Source organism: Ahaetulla prasina, chromosome 12, assembly GCF_028640845.1.
Source record: "Ahaetulla prasina isolate Xishuangbanna chromosome 12, ASM2864084v1, whole genome shotgun sequence".
In the NCBI taxonomy this organism is placed as follows: Eukaryota; Metazoa; Chordata; class Lepidosauria; order Squamata; family Colubridae; genus Ahaetulla; species Ahaetulla prasina.
Genome location: NC_080550.1, coordinates 23,325,198 through 23,345,253, shown reverse-complemented (window position 1 = coordinate 23,345,253; position 20,056 = coordinate 23,325,198). Strand labels below are relative to the sequence as shown.

The 20,056-nt window shown below is 44.8% G+C and overlaps 1 protein-coding gene across 1 annotated transcript in view; it reads left to right on the top strand.

Moving 5' to 3' along the window:
• NUP93 (nucleoporin 93) overlaps positions 1–20,056 on the top strand; it is a 127,745-nt gene that overhangs the window by 93,191 nt on the left and 14,498 nt on the right. The window contains exons 7-16 of the mRNA XM_058155230.1: positions 605–694; positions 1,482–1,621; positions 3,398–3,530; positions 6,180–6,337; positions 8,398–8,563; positions 9,214–9,307; positions 10,784–10,975; positions 17,138–17,264; positions 17,373–17,445; positions 19,007–19,051. Coding sequence (XP_058011213.1) covers positions 605–694; positions 1,482–1,621; positions 3,398–3,530; positions 6,180–6,337; positions 8,398–8,563; positions 9,214–9,307; positions 10,784–10,975; positions 17,138–17,264; positions 17,373–17,445; positions 19,007–19,051 — 1,218 coding nt within the window. The remainder of the gene's footprint in view (positions 1–604; positions 695–1,481; positions 1,622–3,397; positions 3,531–6,179; positions 6,338–8,397; positions 8,564–9,213; positions 9,308–10,783; positions 10,976–17,137; positions 17,265–17,372; positions 17,446–19,006; positions 19,052–20,056) is intronic.

Genomic DNA, 20,056 nt, shown 5'->3' with positions numbered 1-20,056 from the left:
GAAGCTTCTTGGATGAGAAGGGAAACGTCTTCAAAGAAAAAAACAAGGAAGTTCAGTTGCCTTCTGAAAATGCACCTTTGGGACTCTGAGAGTTGAAGTCCACGCATCTTAAAGTTGCCATGATTGGGAAACCCCACCTGAAGGACATAAAGCCCCGTTTTTTGAATAAAATAAAATAAAATGCATTTTGAATACCAGCGCTTGTTGGGATAACTGCAGTAGATACTCCAAACTTTACAGATTTCAAGAAAACTAAGGAACGCTTTATCTTGTGTTATTTCTGGCAAGAAATACCCTGACAACACGTTGTAAATTCTTTGTATTTTACTTTACTGTTGCTTTCTACCTGGCCTTTAGTCAAAACACTCGTACAGATGCCAAAATGTTGGGCTTCAGACAACCACTTGACACTTTGAATTAGGTTTGATGCTGGGCAGCAACTCCCTCTCTTTTGCTGTCATATCATACAATTCAAAGGGGATGTCAGTGCAGGATCAAAGCCTCTTGCATTTAAGCAGTGCGTGTGTGAGGGAGGAGGGTATTATGCAAAGGGAGGGAATGAGTTGCACTCTGGTAGACATCTGTCTGTGTTGTTCTTTTTCAGATTTATATGTATAACGAGAAGATTGTGAATGGACATCTCCAGCCTAATTTGGTAGACCTTTGTGCTACTGTGGCAGAATTGGATGATAAGGTATTATTTATAATTTAGCTTCTTCAGAAATTATTCTGACTATTTTTAGTTGGGATTAGCAGTCTTGTCACTTAAGAATAAAACTGCTTGGTTTTCCCTCCCTCCCTCCTGTTTCAGACTTGTGGCTGCTCTGAAAATACTTTGGAAAAGGTGTTTTGCATGTCTCACAAGCCCCATGCCTTTCTGCTGCTCATGAAAGCTATTTTGCTACTTTCCAGGCTTCCAGGTTACCCTGAAAAAAGTGGTATCTCCTTTAATGAATCAGCTTATTAAAGTGACTATAACTCAAGGGAATCCCGTGCACAGCCCTAGTTATGAACAGTCTGTGTGTCTGTCTGTCTGTCTGTCTGTCTGTCATCTACCTACCTACCTACCTAGTAAGAGCCAAAGTGGTGCAGTGGTTAGAGTATAGCATGCAGGCTACTTCAGCTGACTGCTAGCTGTAGTTTGATAGTTCAAATCTCACCGGCTCAAGGTTGACTCAGCCTTCCATTGTTCCGAGGTGGATAAAATGAGGACCCATTTATTGTACCCATTTATTTGTTGGGGGCAATATGCTGACTGCAAACCGCTTAGAGGGGGCTGTAAAAAGCACTATGAAGCGGCACATAGGTCTAAGTGCTATTGCTATCTATCTATCTATCTACCTATCTATCCATCCATCCATCCATCCATCCATCCATCCATAAATAACCAGGGCTATCCATCATGAACTGATACCTTTTAAATGCCATCTTTTACCAAGCGGTGTCTCAAGGTACCTGTGTCTCTTTCACACTTGTTGCAGAACATTGCTGATTTGTGGGCCATGGTGAAGCAAATGACGGATGTACTGCTGGTTCCTGCAAGTGACACATTGAAAATACGGACGAGCATGGAGGTGCAGATGGAGTTTGTAAGGCAGGCCTTACAGTATCTTGAGCAAAGGTAAAAGTCCTTAAATAGAGGGGAGAAACTCCCAGGAAGCTGCCATTTGTCTGTCATGACATAGAATCATAGGGCTGGTTCCAAAATTGCGGTTGTAAGTCAAAGATTACTTGTACTGTGGAAAGGAAAGGAAATAACCCTGGTAGAATTATTATTTTAAGAAGGTCTGAGCTCCCTTTGAACATACTTATATGTAATACTAATACTAATGCATGGATGCATACATAAATACACACAGTACATACATACTAAAACCAATGCATACAGATTAGGTGAAGCCTGGCTCAAAAACAGTAATTGTGAGACGGATCTTATTATTATTATTATTATTTATTAAAATTTTATACCGCCCTTCTCCCAAAGGACTCAGGGCGGTGTACAGCCAAGGATAAAACTCAATATATATACAATTAAAACCAGAATTTAAAACAAAGCAAATTACAAATAAGGCCGACAATTAAAATTTAAATTTAAAATTTAAAAATTCAGAACCCTAAAACAATAAAAAACCCAATTTAAAATAGTAAAACTATTAGGCCAGTCCCGCTTGAATAAATAAGTGTGTTTTTAGCTCACGGCGAAAGGTCCGAAGATCAGGCACTTGGCGTAAGCCAGGGGGAAGTTCGTTCCAGAGTGTCGGTGCTCCAACAGAGAAGGCCCTGCCCCTGGGGGCCGCCAGCCGACACTGTTTGGCGGATGGCACCCTGAGGAGACCCTCTCTGTGAGTCTTGGAGTCCTAATGGACGATCACTTAAACGTGAGCCAGCAGTTGTGAGGAAGCAACCACAAAAGAGAACACAATCCTTGATTGTATAAACAGAGGCATAGAATCAAAATCATGTGAAGTATTAGTACCACTTTATAAAATCTTAGTAAGGCCACACCTAGAATAGTGCATCCAGTTTTGGTTACCGCATTACAAAAAAGATGTTAAGGCTTTGGAACAAGTGCAAAGAAGAGCAACTAAGACGATTAAAGTTCTGGAGATTAAAACACATGAAGAACGGTGGCAGGGTTTGGGTTTGGCTATAGAGCAAAAGAAGGGCTAAGGCAGTGATGGTGAACCTTTTCGGCACCGAGTGCCCAAACCGGAACACGCACGCACGTGCCAGAGCCCTGAAAACCCAAAGACCACCTAGCTGGTGTGAATGCATGTGTCAACCACCTGGTATTTTGATTTCCGGTGCACACATGCGCGCTGGCCAGCTGCTCTTTGTGTGTGCTGGAGTGCCGGAAACCTGAAGATCAGGTGGCTGGTGTGCACGAAGGTAAGCTGGTGCCAGAAGAGCAGCTGGTGACAGCGTGCATGCCCACAGAGCGGGCTCTGTGTGCCACATCTGGCACGCGTGCCATAGATTTGCCATCATGGGACTAGGTGGACATGATAGCAGTATTCCAGCATTTGAAAGGCTGACACAAAGAAGCGGGCGGCTATCAATTTATTTTCCAATAATAAGAGGGCAGAACAAGAAACAATGGATGGAAACTAATCAAGGAGATAAGCAATCTGGAATTAAGGAGAAAATTTCTAATAGTGAGAACCAGTGGAACAGCTTGCCTCCAGAAGTTGTAAATGCTTCATCACTGGAGGCTTTCAAGAAGAGACTGGACAGCCATTTGTCTGAAATGGTATAGGGTCTCCTGCTTGAGCAGGGGGCTGGACTAGAAGACCTCCAAGGTCCCTTCCAGCTCTCTTCGGATTCTGATATTTTGTGTGAAATCAGTAAAAGGATGTTCAGCTATCCTGACTGATCAGCCGTGCCTGATTCCTTGCAGCTACAAGAACTATACCTTGATGACGGTCTTTGGAAATTTGCACCAAGCCCAACTGGGTGGAGTACCTGGAACCTACCAGTTAGTCCGCAGTTTCTTGAACATCAAACTCCCAGTGTCTGTTCCAGGGCTGCAGGTAGGAACATCCAGGACATCACGGTCCTAGCAAAATTTGGTTTATTCGTTTACCTAGGCAGAAATGCACTTCTTAGGTGAAGAGTTGATAATACTTGCAAATGGTGCACTTTGTATCAGCTTTCCCAACATTGCCAAAGACGCTCTGTTCTTTTAAAAAATCCTGCTGAAAAATATTAATTGCAATCTTAAGCTCTTTCTCCAAAAGCATCCCTTGCGTAGCCTAAGATCATTAAAAAAAAACTAGCGGTGGATTGCTTTTAGACCTTGTGTGTGTTTTTATGCATCGCTGTGTTGCTTTTGGTTCTTATTTATATATTGTGTTTGGTTTGGGTTTGAATCCTTGTTCGCTGCTTAGAGCATTGCAAGATGGGCCGCTTTACAAATTGTTTAATTAAAAGGAATGAGTATCAGTCATAAATTTTATTTATGGGCAAAAGGTCCCAAAGAAGTACCTAAGTCTTTTTGAAAATTATTTTATATTTTAATTATGCATAGATACTTTGAAAACAGTGTATTGTCTGGGTGCGTTTTGTTTTACAGAAAAATAACAAATGTTCTGATTATAATAGTAATGGAAATTGTAATAATAATAATAATAATAAGAAGAAGAAGAAGAAGAAGAAGACGAAGAAGAAGAAGAAGAAGAAGAAGAAGAAGAAGAAGAAGAAGAAGAAGAAGAAGAAGAAGAAGAAGCTAGACATGATCAAGTTGCTAAATTAGTCCACTGGTCATTATGTAAAAAATACGACATACCTGTATCCGAAAAGTGGAAAAAGTTATCGAAAATGAGACAGTGAAGATCTTGTGGGACTTTCGATTACAGACAGATCGTTATTTGGAACATAACACACCAGACATCTTAGTTGCTGAGGGCCGAAGCATACATTTTATCGATATTGCTGTGCCAGGAGACACCAGAGTCGGAGAAAAAGAACTGGAAAAAAATCACGAAATATCACGACCTGGCCATCGAAACTACATGGCTATGGATGAAACATGTAACAGTGATACCCATTGACATCGGGGCACTTGGTGCCATGTCCAAGAATTTTACAAAACACATCAAGAAATTGCAGCTTCCTGCAATAATACCAGCAGAACTGCAAAAAACTTTGTTAGTCGGCACATCATATATTTTAAGAAGATACTTGGTTGATACCTAGGATACTGACAGCAACCCTTATCACCCATTAACACCAGTCAATCGTATTTATGACACATTTTTAAATGTTCAGTTGACCGAGTTTCATGTTTAATGAATAAAAGAAATAATAATAATGTTAAATTTTGAATAAATATATTTAAAAAATACCTAAGTCTTGATCACTACAAGCTGCTTGTAGAATAGCATTTCCACATCTGGGTGCCACATTTTAAAAAGAACATCAATGAGAAAAACAGCCTGGTATATTTAACCCAACAAGGGGTGGGTGGGAAATGAGCTTTTGATAGGTCCCATACATAACGAATGTTATCTTGAAAAGATACCGGGATTTGTTTTCCCCCCTTGGTACGTTCAGAGAAAATCCCAGAATAAATAAACAGAAAGGAACCAGATGTTGAGTGAGCATCAGGAGCACATTTCTAAAAATGAGATCCGTTTAACGGCATTCTGTAAATTGCTTGGCATGGTAGTAGGTTTTTCTTCGTTGGCAGAATGTAAACACATTTAGGGAAGATGCTGCACTGAATAGAGATTTCTGCAATAGAACGTCTCAGATGCTTCTCAGCGTGAGGAGTCAGTGATGAAAAACTGCATCAAGAAAACACAAAGGACGGTCTCCGGTGGCACCTTTTCATTCACAGAAAAGCATATTCTGTAGCTAAGCTTTCCACAAATGAGAGAAGAGAGAAACAGCATTCCCCAATTCCCCTCTGACCGTATCCTCTTCTATACCAGTTTGAAGAATTCCATCTCTGTCCGGAGCACAAAGACATCCCATGGAAGTGGAAATTTTGCTAAAAGGGCTCCCTGCATCTATGGAGGCTCCTGATAGATGAAATTTGCATTCATGAATATGCAAATATGATTTCTAAAAATTATAGTACACATAGAACAAGCACCTTTTCCAAAAGGCTGGCAGAGTTTGAATATCACTAAGCGTGTTTTTTTTTAAGGGTACGTAAGGCTTATTTTTATACCTACAATAGATCTTTGGTCAATTGTAGGTACCACTTACAGTTTAAACATGTGTTTTCTATCATCTAAATTCAAACTCTTCAAGGTTACAATATAGCAGTCCTTACTTACGACAATTCATTTAGTGACCAGCGATACTGAAAAAAGCGACTTATGACTGTTTTTCACTTAACAACCATTGCCACATCCCCATGGTCACATGATCAAAATTCAGGAACTTGGCAACTGACTCATATTTATGACGGTTACAGTGTTCCATGCTCCCTTTTTGTGACCTCCTGACGAGCAACGTCAATGGGGAAGCCAGATTCACTTAACAGCCGAGTTACTAACTTGCGGCGATTGCCCTAACAACTGTGGCAAGAAAGGTTGCAAAATGGAGCACAGCTCAATTAACAGCTGCCTCTCTTAGCGACCGAAATTTTGGTCCCAATTGCAGTCGTAAGTCGAGGACTGTCTGTAAGGAGTCAAAATCTCTGGATGTTTTTTCTGCTTCTGTTGTTTTAGGACGGGGAAGTGGAAGGTCATCCTGTCTGGGCGATCATTTACTACTGCATGCGATGCGGGGACTTGATGGCAGCCATGCAAGTGGTCAACCTAGCTCAGCACCAGCTGGGAGATTTCAAAACTTGGTTCCAGGAGTACATGCACAGCAAAGACAAAAGGTAGTTGGCAGGGGTGGGCTTCAAAAATTTTAGCAAGGGGTTGTCTGTCCGGTTGCTGGGTGGGCGTGGCCATGGTGGGCATAGCCTACTCAGCCTCCTGCACCATGGTGTGGGGGGGCGTTTTTGCCCTCCCCGGGCTTTGGAGGCTTTCTTTGAGCCTCTGGGAGGACAAAAATGGCCTCCCCAGGTTTCAGAGGTCCTTTGGAGGCTGGAAACGGGCCTGCTTCCAGTCTTCTCGAACTTCCAGTAGGCGCAATTTTCGCCCTCCCTGAGCCTCTGCGTGTGCCCTGCACTTATTTGCATCCAAAACGGGCCGCGTGGGGACTCCTGGGGGTGATGGGAAGCGGAAGAACTAATTCCACTGAAAGTTCAGATTCTGGTTGGAACTTTTAAATGCTGGGGCCATTTCTGCTCACCTTCAAAATCAACTTGAAGATAAGACAGCTTCAAGTTTTTCAAGTTCTGCATTAGACGTTTGATACTTTAAATCAGTGTTTCTCAACTTTGGCCGCTTGAAGATGTGTGGACTTTCAGCTCCCAGAATTCTCTAGCTGGGGAATTCTGGAAGTTGAAATCCAGACATCTTCAAGTGTCCTTGGTTGAGGAAACACATTGCCTTAAATGAATGATTCTGAAGCATTTGGGACTCACAGAAGGTGCAGCCATTTGAAAAATGCACTTTTATTTTTCTCCTTCAAATGGAACATATCTATTTTTAAAATTAAAACACTCTTCCTGAGTGTGAAGCTACATTATGTCAGTGGGAGGTACTTTTGGATCTGTTCTTTCAATCCATGTGACAACTCTGAATTTGGATTACTGAAGTTAGATTATTAGGTCGGTTTCTGCAACATAAAATACCGTGAATATTGTTTCTGTAATATAAACTACATGAGCAGCAGTGTTTGGTCAGCGAAAAGGCATCAAGAAAACAGTATTTCTGTCACGGGAAAGCTGCTTGGCTCAAAAAATGACTTTTTTAATGTCACTTTTTAAAATTAGGTTATAAAGTGTTATAAAATACAAAATATGAAAGCAACTAAAAGGGCAGGGATAGGGAGGGGCAAAGGGCAGAGAAAAGTGAGGAAGGGTAAGGAAAGAAAAAGACTTTATCTGTTACAGTAGAATAGGGCATTAACAATAATCACAACTTTTCATTTTACCATAATAGTATAAACCAGTCATTTCTACAAAAATCTATCAGTTTAATCCAGTGATGGCTAATCTTTTCCGGACCGAGTGCCTAAAGTGCGCAGCTCCCGTACATGCACCCTGCCCCACGCATGTGTGCGGAACTCCCCACATGTGCCCCACGCATGTGCCCTGCGCATGCACATGCAGTCCCCCACATGCGCCCCCCCCACATGTGGGGCAGAGACCCGAAGACCAGCTCGCTGGCGGGAGGTGCGTGTGCATGCGCGCCAGAGATGAACTGGGGTGACGGATTGCATGCCCACAGAGTGGGCACTGCATACCACCTTTGGCACGTGTGTCATAGGTTTGCCATTACGGGTCTAATCTGTATAACCCAGAATCAAAGTTTCATTCTTTTCCACATCAAGCATGAAGTTCAGAAGCGGTTTCCATGTGGAAACAAAAGCACTTTGTATTCTTTTCTTTAAGCAGAGTAGTCAGTTTTGCCATTTCATCCAACTCCATCAGCTTCTGGAACCATTCTTCTATAGTAGGAATCGAAGTGGCCTTCCATTTTTGCATACACAATAGTCTTGCTGCTGTCAACATATATATAGTAACGAAGTTCCAAACTTTTTCTCCAGTTATTTTTCCATTAAGCCCAAGAGGTAAAGTTCTGGTTTTATATCTATCTCCATTTTCAGGATTTTCTGTATTTAAAATATAAATCATAGTCCTATTTTATTTTTGCTTTATCACATGTCCACCATAGATGATAACAGGTTCCTTCTGTGTTTTTACACTTCCAACCTACATTTGGAAAAGATCATTTTTGAAGCACAGGTAGCTACTTTGAGAAGAAAACTCCAGATTTGACTGTTTTAAAGATATCTCAAGTTTCAATTTCCCATTTTTTAAAATTGTAGGCTTTCTCCTGCCACCGAGAACAAAGTTCGCCTCCATTACAGACGGGCTTTGAGAAACAACACGGACCCCTACAAAAGAGCTGTGTATTGTATCATAGGCCGGTGTGATATTGCCGATAACCACAGTGAAGTTGCAGATAAAACGGAAGATTATCTTTGGCTGAAGGTAATTTGCTTCCCTTCAAAATAATTGCGCTGCCTTTTTTTGGGGGGGGGATAGTATTCATTTTTCTTCCTTCTCGTATAAACATAAATACGATCGAAGATGGCCCAGCTGTTATTATCCTACTCTAGTGCAGCACCCATATAATGGAAGTCACTCATCCAAGAGATGATATAGATACACAGAAGTGGCCAAAGTGGTAGAAACCTTTTGGGAAAAGTGTATTTTCTAAAACTTAACTAATAACACCACTTTTTTGGGGGGAGTAGTACCATAAAATTATATAGCAATGGAAAGATAATTTAATCAAGAATGGAATGCAATAACTTTTATGAAGGATTTGCTATTAGAATAGCAGTTACAGTGTAAAGAAGAAAAGTGAAACTTGTAGAAAAAACGAGATATACAAAAATTATCACCATGTCAGTTAATACTTAGTTGGGTAACAGGGCAGATCCCGTTGCTAAAATTTTTGAAGCCCACCCCTGCATACTTCCCAGTTTTTGCCAGACCCTGGTGCCAGCTCCTCCATTGGTTCCCTCCGGTGCTGGTACTTTCCATAGACCCATTCCGCATTTGGAAAATGTGTTGCATGCATCCCTTGGGAAAAGAAAAGAGGGATGCACAAGTTACTTTTTTTTGTCTTTTTCTAGCTGAATCAAGTGTGCTTTGACGAGAACAGTTCTAGCGCACCTCAAGACAGGCTGACTTTGTCCCAATTCCAGAAACAACTGCTTGAAGATTACGGTAAGTTCAGCTAGGGACAGTACCTGGAGATTTCTGAAAATAAATTGTTGTGGAGAAAGGTGATTCCAGAGCTTGAGTAGATCTAGTGCTGGGACTTTTAAAAATGAATTTGTTCAATAAACTGACACGACGTATCAAAATAAGCATTCTTGTATGAGCCTTTTAGATAGTAAATTGTATAATTGTATGAGTAGTGAATAGTGAATAGAATTTTATTGGCCAAGTGTGATTGGACACACAGGGAATTTGTCTTGGTGCACATGCTCTCAGTGTACATAAAAGAAAAGATACGTTCATCAAGGTACAACACTTACAACACTTAATGATGGTCATAGGGTACAAATTTAACACTTAATGATACAACACTTAATGATAATCATAGGGTACAAATAAACAATCAGGAAACAATCAATATCAATAAAAATCATAAGGATTACCAGCAACAAAGTTACAGTCATACAGTCATAAGTGGAAGGAGATGGGTGATGGGAACAATGAGAAGATTAATAGTGCAGATTTAGTAAATAGTTTGACAGAGTTGAGGGAATTATTTGTTTAGCAGAGTGATGGCGTTCGGGGAAAAACTGTCCTTGTGTCTAGTTGTTCTGGTGTGCAGTGCTCTATAGCGTCGTTTTGAGGGTAGGAGTTGAAACAGTAGATAGTAAAGACTCAGAAACTGGCGATTTATGATTTTTCTTCAAAAGTCAGAGTGGTACTATTATTTTAGCAGTCATATTTAATAAATGTTTATGATTCCATCTGCCTTGCCACCTGTTCTGTAGTTTTCCTGTTAAATCTGTCCAGGTATTAAGATGCCTTGTCAGGCTTCTGGGAAGTGACAAGAATTTTAAATCAATTTTAAAAAAGAAACAATTCCTTCTCTCACATTGCTTTGAGGTTAGGCTGTAGGAAAATCCCTCTTCCATTCCGCCTCTTCCATTCAAATGTAAATTGTTGATTTTGTTGATACTTGGGTCACTGTTAATTTTTATCCTGAATTTTCTTAAATTCTGCAGTTGTTCTTTCAACTCCCGTTAGTTGGCTCAAGTGATGCCTAGGGTAGTCCTTGAGTTACAACCATGCGTTTAGTGACTATTTGAAGTGACAACAATACGGGAAAAAGTTGACTTATGCCCCAGTTTTCACAACTGATACAATTGCAGCATCCCTATGGTCATGTGATCAAAATTTAGATGCTTGGCAACTGACTCATATTTATGACTGTTACAGTGATTCACTTAAGAACGTGTGGCAGGAAAAGTTGTAAAATGGGGCAAAAACTCACTTCACCATTGTCTTGCTTAGGAACGGAAATGTTGGGCTCAATTGTGGGTCATAAATCAAGGACTACCAGTACCAATAAAATAAACAATTTACCCACATTATCCGCTTTTCCAGCCTGTTTTTGACAAGTGACGTCTGCATTGTTGAAGATCAGCTGTAAAAACACCCTTCCCTTGTGCTTTTTTTCTTCAGGCGAATCACATTTTGCCGTGAACCAGCAGCCCTTCCTCTACTTCCAAGTCTTGTTCCTCACTGCCCAGTTCGAAGCTGCCATCGCTTTCCTTTTCCGTACCGAGCGTTTGCGTTGCCACGCTGTGCATGTGGCCTTGGTTCTCTTTGAACTGAAGCTGTTGCTGAAATCTTCTGGGCAGAGCGCACAACTCTGTAAGTTTTGTTGGTCTGTGGGCATGGTGCTGTTTGACTCCTTCAAGGGAATAAAGATGGCCAAACCATCAGAACGGTAGACTGACATGTAAGACGATAAGAGAGATACTTTTCAAATAATTAGACCAGCATTTTGCAATGTTGGCAACTTGTAGACGTGTGGGCTTCAATTCCCAGAATTCCTCAGTCAGCAAGGGGAATGACTGAGGAATTCTGGCTGGGGAATTCTGGGAGTTGAAGTCCACACAGTTCAGAAATGCTGAATTAGACTGATGAATAACTTTCTTTTAAGTGGACCACCGGCATTCCAAGGGCTCAAAGAGAGTTGTTATGTCCTCACAACAGTTGCACGGAGGGTCTGGAATGGCTAATGCATAATCTCATGTTACACTGATGAGTAATTGACAGGTGACATACTATATACCTGTCAGAATTCCGCAGGACTGCACTGTCAACATTTGACACCATGTTGAGTTTTCACCTTTTTTTTTTTTTCATTTTTTTCCTAAATAAAACAAAGCTCGATGTACCTAATTTGATAAGTGAATAGGGTTAGGTTAACTGTACCTTTTTGAGAGAGAAAATAATGTCGGACAATTTGGGATGATATATCTCTTCCAATTATACCCTTCTCTTATCAGCATTTGTTTTATTTTAGAAGCATGACCCTGGGTTTTCAAAGTAGCTGTCCACAAAGTCCTGTATTTTTTGGAGTATAAGATGCACCTTTTTCCCGCCTAGAAGTGGGTGAAAATTTAGGTGCATTTTACAAACCAAATACGGGCATTTTTGGACTCCCAAACCCTCTGCGTGTCGCGTTTTTGCTCTATCAGGCCCCCAGAAGCACTCTGCAGTGCTCCACATACAATGCTCCACATGCATGCGGAGCGCTGCAGAGTGCTTCTGGAGGCCGGGGAGGGCAAAAAAACCAATGTGCAAAGGCCAAAAACTATTTTTTTCTTGTTTTCCTCCGGTAAATTTAGGTGCGTCTTATAGTCTGGTGCATCTTATAGTCTGAAAAATACGGTAACTCGTGGGAACAATTCATAGATCAGTGTTTTGTTCTTTTCTTTGGCTTGCTGAAAGCAGCCCTAAGAATTACGATACAGTGGCCTCTTGGTGACCACAGTGTATTGCCTGTCAATGAAACTTTTGTTTTCCGTTTCCTTGGCTAATCCCACTAACAGCTGTTGCAGTTATAAAAGTCACCAGTTCTGGTGACTGTCACCACATGGTGGCAGACAGCCAGATCAACAGCTGCGAAAAATAAATGAACATCAGGAGAATGAGCTTATTGTCCTGCTTTCATATGCGGGAGAGAAGATATGAAACTTCAACTCAGATATCGTAAAAATCTAAGAATTCCTCCCTCCCTTCAAGGAATTAAGTCCTGTCTGGTATTCAAAGTCTTTAAAAAAAGTCTAAAATTTATTTATTTATTTATTTATTATTCAAACTTATATACCGCCCTATCTCCCAAAGGACTCAGGGCGGTTTACAGGCATATAAAAACATCAATATACAAATTAAAATAATCATTAAAAGACTTATTCTAATGCCAATAATTAATAATACCAATTATTAAAAATAGAAATATAAATATTAAAATCAATTTAAAACCCCTCTAAATTTAAAATCTAAGCCAGTCCTGCACAGATGAATAAATGTGTCTTGAGCTCGCGACGGAAGGTTCGAAGATCTGGAAGTTGACGGAGTCCTCAGGGGAGTTCGTTCCAGAGGGCGGGAGCCCCACAGAAGGCCCTTCCTGGGCGCCGCCAGACGACACTGCCTAGCTGACGGCACCCTGAGGAGTCCCTGTCTGTGAGAGCGCACGGGTCGGTGAGAGGTATCTGGTCGCAGTAGGCGGTCCCGTAGATAAGCCGGCCCTATGCCATGGGCGCTTTAAAGGTGGTCACCAAAACCTTGAAGCGCACCCGAAGGCCACAGGTAGCCAGTGCAGCCTGCGCAGGATGGGTGTTATCACGGGAGCCACGAGGGCTCCATCTATCACCAGCGCAGCCGCATTCTGGACTAACTGCAGCCTCCGGATGCCCTTCAAGGAAGCCCCATGTAGAGGCGTTGCAGTAATCCAGGCGAGGCGTCACGAGGCGTGGTGACCGTGCATAGGGCCTCCCGGTCCAGAAAGGCGCAACTGGCGCACCAGGCGAACCTGGTAGAACGCTCTCCTGGAGGCGGCCGTCAAATGATCTTCTAGAGACAGCCGTTCATCCAGGAGGGCGCTAAGTTGCGCACCCTCTCCATCGGGGCCAATGACTCGCCACCGATGGTCAGCCGCGGATTTAGCTGACTGTACCGGGATGCCGCATCCACAGCCACTCTGTCTTGGAGGATTGAGCTTGAGCCTGTTTCTCCCCATCCAGACCCGTCGGCCTCCAGACACCGGGACAGCACTTGATAACCGTTGGGGTGGTCCGTGTGAAAAGTACAGCTGGGTGTCATCCGCGTACAGCTGGTACCTCACACCGAACCCACTGATGATCTCACCCAGCGGCTTCATGTAGATGTTGAACAGAAGGCGAGAGGATCGATCCCCGCGGCACCCCACAAGTGAGGCGCCTCGGGGCCGACCTCTGCCCCCTGTCAACACCGACTGCGACCGGTCGGAGAGATAGGAGGAGAACCACCGATAAACGGTGCCTCCACTCCCAATCCTCCAACCGCGCAGCAGGATACCATGGTCGATGGTATCGAAAGCCGCTGAGAGGTCTAATAGGACCAGGGCAGAGGAACAACCCCTATCCTGGCCCTCCAGAGATCATCCACCAACGCGACCAAAGCCGTCTCCGTGCTGTAACCGGGCCGGAAACCGGACTGGAGCAGGTCTAGATAGACAGTTTCATCCAGGTGCAAGGAAACTGATATGCCACCATACTCTCTACAACCTTCGCCGCGGCGGGTTGGAGACCGGACGATAATTACCTAAAACAGCGGGTCAGGAAGGCTTCTTGAGGAGGGGCCTCACCACCGCCTCTTTCAAGGCGGCCGGAAAGACACCCTCCACCAAGGAAGCGCTCGTAATCGCCTGGAGCCAGCCTCGTGTCACCTCCTGCGTGGCCAGCACCAACCAGGAGGGGCACGGGTCCAGTAAACACGTGGTGGCATTCAGCCTCCCCAACAACCTGTCCATGTCCTCGGGAGCGACAGGGTCAAACTCATCCCATAAAATGTCACCAAGACCACCCTCAGCCGTCTCACCAGATCACCGCAATCTTGGTCCAAACCATCCCGGTTGAACGATTTTATCGTATAGATACCCGTTAACCCCCTCAGCCCGTCCCTGCACCGGGTCACCCCGCTCCCCCTGGTGTAGGAGGGAGCGGGTCACCCGAAACAGGGCGGCTGGGCGGTTATCTGCCGATGCAATGAGGGAGGAGGCGTAGCTACGCCTCGCTTCCCTCAATGCCACTAGGTAAGCCCTAGTATAGGACTTCACTAGTGTCCGATCAGCTTCTGAACGGCTGGACCTCCAGGAACTCTCCAGGCGCCTTCTCCGCGCTTCATCCCTCTCAGCTCCTCGGAGAACCAAGGAGCCGGTTGGGACCCGCGCCGGGTCAGAGGTCGCAAAGGCACGACACGGTCTAAGGCCCCGCCGCGGCCCGTTCCCAGGCCGCAACAAGTTCCTCAGCCGAGCCGTGAGCCAGACCCTCAGGAAATGGCCCAAGCTCCGTCCGGAACCCCTCCGGGGGCATCAGGCGCCTGGGGCGGGACCAACGTGTCGGCCCCGCCTCCCGCGGTGGTGAATGGTGGTCAGAAAGTCCAGACGAAGGAGAGAGTGATCTGACCATGACAAAGGTTCAGTGACTATTTCCTTTAAGTCCAGATCTCTCGACCACTGACCAGAGACAAAAATCAGGTCCAGAGTGCCACCCCCAATGTGAGTAGGGCCATCAACTACTTGGGTCAGGTCCAAGGCCGTCATGGAAGCCATGAACTCCCGAGCTGCCGTCGATGACGAGCCGGACGATGGCAAGTTAAAGTCCCCCATGACTAAAAGTCTGGGGGTCTCAACTGCCACCCCGGCCAGCATCTCCAGGAGCTCGGGCAGGGCAGCTGTCACGCAGCAAGGAGCCAGGTACGTGATCAGCAAACCCATCTGGCACCTATGACCCCATCTCACAAAGAGGGATTCGCACCCGGCAATCTGAGGTACAGTGGTCTCCCTCGGCTCTAGACTCTCTCTAATCACAACCGCCACCCCCCCACCCCTACCCTGAGCCCTCGGCTGATGGAATGCACGGAAACCCGGCGGGCACATCTCCACAAGGGGCACACCCCCTTCCGTGCCCAGCCAGGTTTCCGTAACGCCTATAAGGTCCGCAGCGCCCCCCTGGATAAGGTCATATATTAGGGGGGCCTTATTAACTACGGACCGTGCGTTGCATAACATCAGCCGCAGGCCCAGGCTCTGGGGGTCTTGACCATCCGGGGAACGGGAAAAGGACGAGGGATCGGGGCGCGCGACCGCTTGCAAACATCGGGCGCGCGCCCCCCCAGAACGATATGATCCCCCCCTTCCGCCATATCTGCCCCTCCCACTTACCGTGGAAATCGGGCCACCCTCACCAACAGGAACGCAATCTCCCCCCCTAACCTCCGAACCTATTAAAGAACCATCACGAGCACGCGCAAGGACTGGCTCCCCTCCCGACGGGCTACCCCCAACGCCCGTCTTAACCCTACCACCCCTTAAAAAAGCCCTATCTAAAAAACCCCAAAGGCTCTTCAAAATGTTGAAAGTGGCACAACCCCCCATTTTATCAGTAGCTGGAAGTTAGATTGACCTGTCACAACCAATGCAATTAGACGTTATTGTTACTCTTCCAGTTGTGGGCATGCATGCATGCATTCATTTCATTCATCCATCCATCCATCCATCCATCCATCCATCCATCCATCCATCCATCCATAAAATCTGTACAGCCTTCCATCTCAAACCAGTGATTCTGGGTGGTAAACAATGGTTAAACAGTTAAAACACAATACAGAAACATAGAACATAGAATCATAGGGTTGGAAGGTACCTTGGCGGTCTTCTAGTCCAGTCCCAACTTCAAGGCAAGAGTTATACCATCCCAGTTTATTTGTGAAAACCTCCAGTTATAGAGCACCCACAATTCTGGGAAGCAAGCTACTCCATTGATTAATTTCTCATTGTCCAAAAATGTCTCCTTACCTGCAGTTTGGAACTCCCTCTGATGAACTTCCACCTGGTATTTCATATTCCTGCCCTCTGGTGGCCTAGAGAGGTCCCCACTTCTGTGACAGTCCACCAAGTACTGGAGAATTGCTATCATGTCATCCCTAATCAGGGGTGAAATTCAGCAGGTTCTGGAGAACCAGTAGTGGAAATTTTGAGTGGTTCAGAGAACAAATACCACCTCTGGCTGGCCCCAGAGTGGGATGAGAATGGGGATTTTGCAGTATCCTTCCCCCAGGAGTGGGGAGGGAATGGGGATTTTGCAGTATCCTTCCCCCAGGAGTGTGGAGGGAATGGGGATTTTGCAGTATCCTTCCCCCAGGAGTGTGGAGGGAATGGGGATTTTGCAGTATCCTTCCCCCAGGAGTGTGGAGGGAATGGGGATTTTGCAGTATCTTTCCCCCAGGAGTAGGGAGGGAATGGGGATTTTGCAGTATCCTTCCCCCAGGAGTGGGGAGGGAATGGGGATTTTGCAGTATCCTTCCCCCAGGAGTGTGGAGGGAATGGGGATTTTGCAGTATCTTTCCCCCAGGAGTAGGGAGGGAATGGGGATTTTGCAGTATCCTTCCCCCAGGAAAGTGGGGTGGGAATGGAGATTTTGCAGTATCCTTCCCCTGCCATGCCCACCAAGCCACACCACGCCCACAAAGCCACGCCCACAGAATCGTCGTCCACTACAGATTCAGGCTCTGACGGGCATGACAACAACAACATTAGAATTTCCTGTCTTACTCTCTTCCCAGTAGCTTTTCTCATGATAGATTGTTGGGTTAACACTTTTGGAAAGGTTTTCAAGCAGCTTTTTTATCAATCTTTGCATTCTGAATCTCTGGGAACTAGAAGAGGATTGCTTCTAAATGTAGATTTTGTCATTCTGGGTAGCCATCGTTCTTTCTTGAACAAAATGGTGCCGTTGCATGATATTTGTCTCATTCCCATTTCAGTGAGCCATGAAGCTGGCGACCCTCCGGCCACCCGGCGTCTGAATTTTGTCCGACTTCTGATGCTGTACACCCGCAAGTTTGAGTCGACAGACCCTCGTGAAGCTTTGCAGTACTTCTATTTTCTCAGGTCGGTTCCCGCCCTACTTAAGCGAAAGGGGGGAAGGTGCCCGATTCAAATGACTGCAACGGCGAAACGGGATCTGTGGTACTGACCGCTTTTTGATCCTTGTTTTAGGAACGAGAAGGACAGCCAAGGCGAAAACATGTTTCTGCGTTGTGTGAGCGAGTTGGTGATAGAGAGCCGAGAGGTACGTAAGGATCATCTGGTTCCTTCCTCCTGTTAGGTTGGAATTCCTGCTTTTCAAAAGAGAAAAGAGAAAACTACTCTGCAGTTGAGAATTTCTTGCTGGGTTCTGAAATCCCCCCCCCCCCCCCATTTTACAACAACGATTCCCACCCCCTATTTTACAACAACAATCTTTATTACGGTCACAGTACCACAAACAAAAGCAATAAAAACAAAAATAATACTAAAAAACAAAAATAAAAGTCTGTAGAGATTCTCAGTCATGGTTGTCCCAAAGGGGCGTTTTTCAGGAGGCAACTGGACAGATGATTGTTTGCATCCTTTTAGAGGGTCGTTGAAGCCCTTGGAGGTTTATCTGTGTCCTCAGGTTCACCTGAGTGGTGCTCTTGGTTCCTGTAGTCTGCATTTTTTTAAAAAATCTGTTCATACTCCCACTCCATGAACAGATTTCCCCCCCAAAATTGCAGACTACAGGAATGATTTGCACCACTCAGGTGACCCTGAGGGTCAACGACCCTCAAAAAGGATGCAAATGACCAGCTGTCCACAAGGAATATAAATCCTTCCATTCCCCACCATCCAGTCAGAACTGAGGAAGCTTCTTGGATGAGAAGCGAAACGTCTTCAAAAGAAAAAAACAAGAAAGCCTCTTGAAAAAAGCACCTTTGGGACATGCATATAGTGCATTTTCCCCCCATTCTCTATTTAGGTAGAATGCATGTTGAGAGATGGGCCATACCTGGTGGGGTGTGGCTGCTTCATTCACTCATAAGGGTGAATGACAACAAAGGTGCTTACTTCGGGAACCATGTCATAAGTAACTTTAGGGGGATCAGTCGAAACTTCAAATGATTGCTCAGCAAGTTGAGGACTACCTGTATCCATTAAAATCTGGATCATTCATAATAGCAATAGCACTTAGACTTCTATACCGCTTCACAGTGCTTTCCAGCCTCTCTAAGCAGTTTACAGAGTCAGCCTATTGCCCCCAACAATCTGGGTCCTCATTTTACCCACCTCGGAAGGACGGAAGGACAAGTCAACCTTGAACCTGTCATGATCGTACTCTAGGCTGTGGGCAGACTTAGCTTGCAATACAGCATTCTAACCACTGTGCCATCACAGGAGGGAGGGAAGGAAGGGCAACAGCAATAGCACTTAGACTTATACACCGCTTCACAGTGCTTTACAGCAGTGGTCTCCAACCTTGGCAACTTTAAGACTTGTGGACTTCAACTCCCAGAATTCCCCAACCAGCTTTGCTTTACAAGTCTTAAAGTTGCCAAGGTTGGAGACCACTGCTTTACAGCCCTCTAAGTGGTTTCCAAAGTCAGCATATATTGCCCCCAAAAATCTGGGTCCTCATTTTACCCATTTTGGAAGGATGGAAGGCTGAGTCAACCTTGAGCCTGGTGAGATTCAAATTGCCAAATTTCAGGCAGACGGTAGTCAGCAGAAGTAACCTGCAGGACTGCACTCAAACCACTGTGCCACCGTGGCTCATAATAGGAGTACCAGTATACCTTTCCTAACTCTGTTTTTGTTTTCTCTTGCATGGATAGTTTGACATGATTCTTGGAAAACTGGAGAACGATGGCAGTAGAAAGGTAACTCCACTTATAGATCTGTTCTCTTCTTTTGAATGGCTCAGGGACAGTCTATGTTGAGTGTAAGGCCAAAATACTATTAAATTGTATGTCAGAAATGAAAGAATAGGCAGTGGTATTGCTGCTGTTAATTTTAAAACAGTGTTTGTTTTAAAAACAAGAAAAGCTTGTAGTCCTCATAATCTATTGAAGTATTTAAGAATTGGAAAAGCCATTTGTCTATTATCTTTCTTCCTGATTCCATGCTTATTTCATTGCAAAGAAATTGCCACCTCAATCTTCTCAGCACGTTTTTTCCTTTTTCACTCCCCTACCAACCCCTCCCTCCCCTTGCACTTTTGGATGGACTGCATTGTTCCCACTTTGCCACTCATTTAAATCGTACACTTCATTCCATATTTGGAGCACACCGATCCCGTTTCATTCCACGTGTGAATCAACACAACCTCTTAAACCAGGCGTCTCCAACCTTGGCAACTTTAAGCCTGGTGGACGTCAACTCCCAGAATTCCCCAGCCAGCTTTGCTGGCTGGGGGATTCTGGGAGTTGACATCCACCAGGCTTAAAGTTGCCAAGGTTGGAGACTCCTGTCTTAAACATGGGGGTTTCAGTTTTGGCAATTGGCGGTTCGTGAACCCCGGACATTTCGTGCTTCCCCGCTTAATTAGTTGCAGATAAATCCTGCTGCCATCCTGTTCCTGTGCTCTTCTTCTGAATCAAATTTGAAGCCTTGCACAGCTTCCCGTTTCACATGCCGAAAAGCATTTTAAATTGCTGGCTAAGGAAGATTCTGTTCTTGCTCTGACAGTTCTAGGTCATCTGGGGAAGGCAGGGAGAGAGGAGCAGGAAGGGTCACGATGTAATGGTGTGTAGGAATGGCCTTGGGACCAGAGGAGGGGGTAGGGATGTTGCCTAGGGAATGAACCAATCAGGGGGCAGGGGAGCCTTCAGCCGGGTAGAGAAAGAAACTCAGGAAGGATCCTCTCCAACATCTCAAGCTGAAAA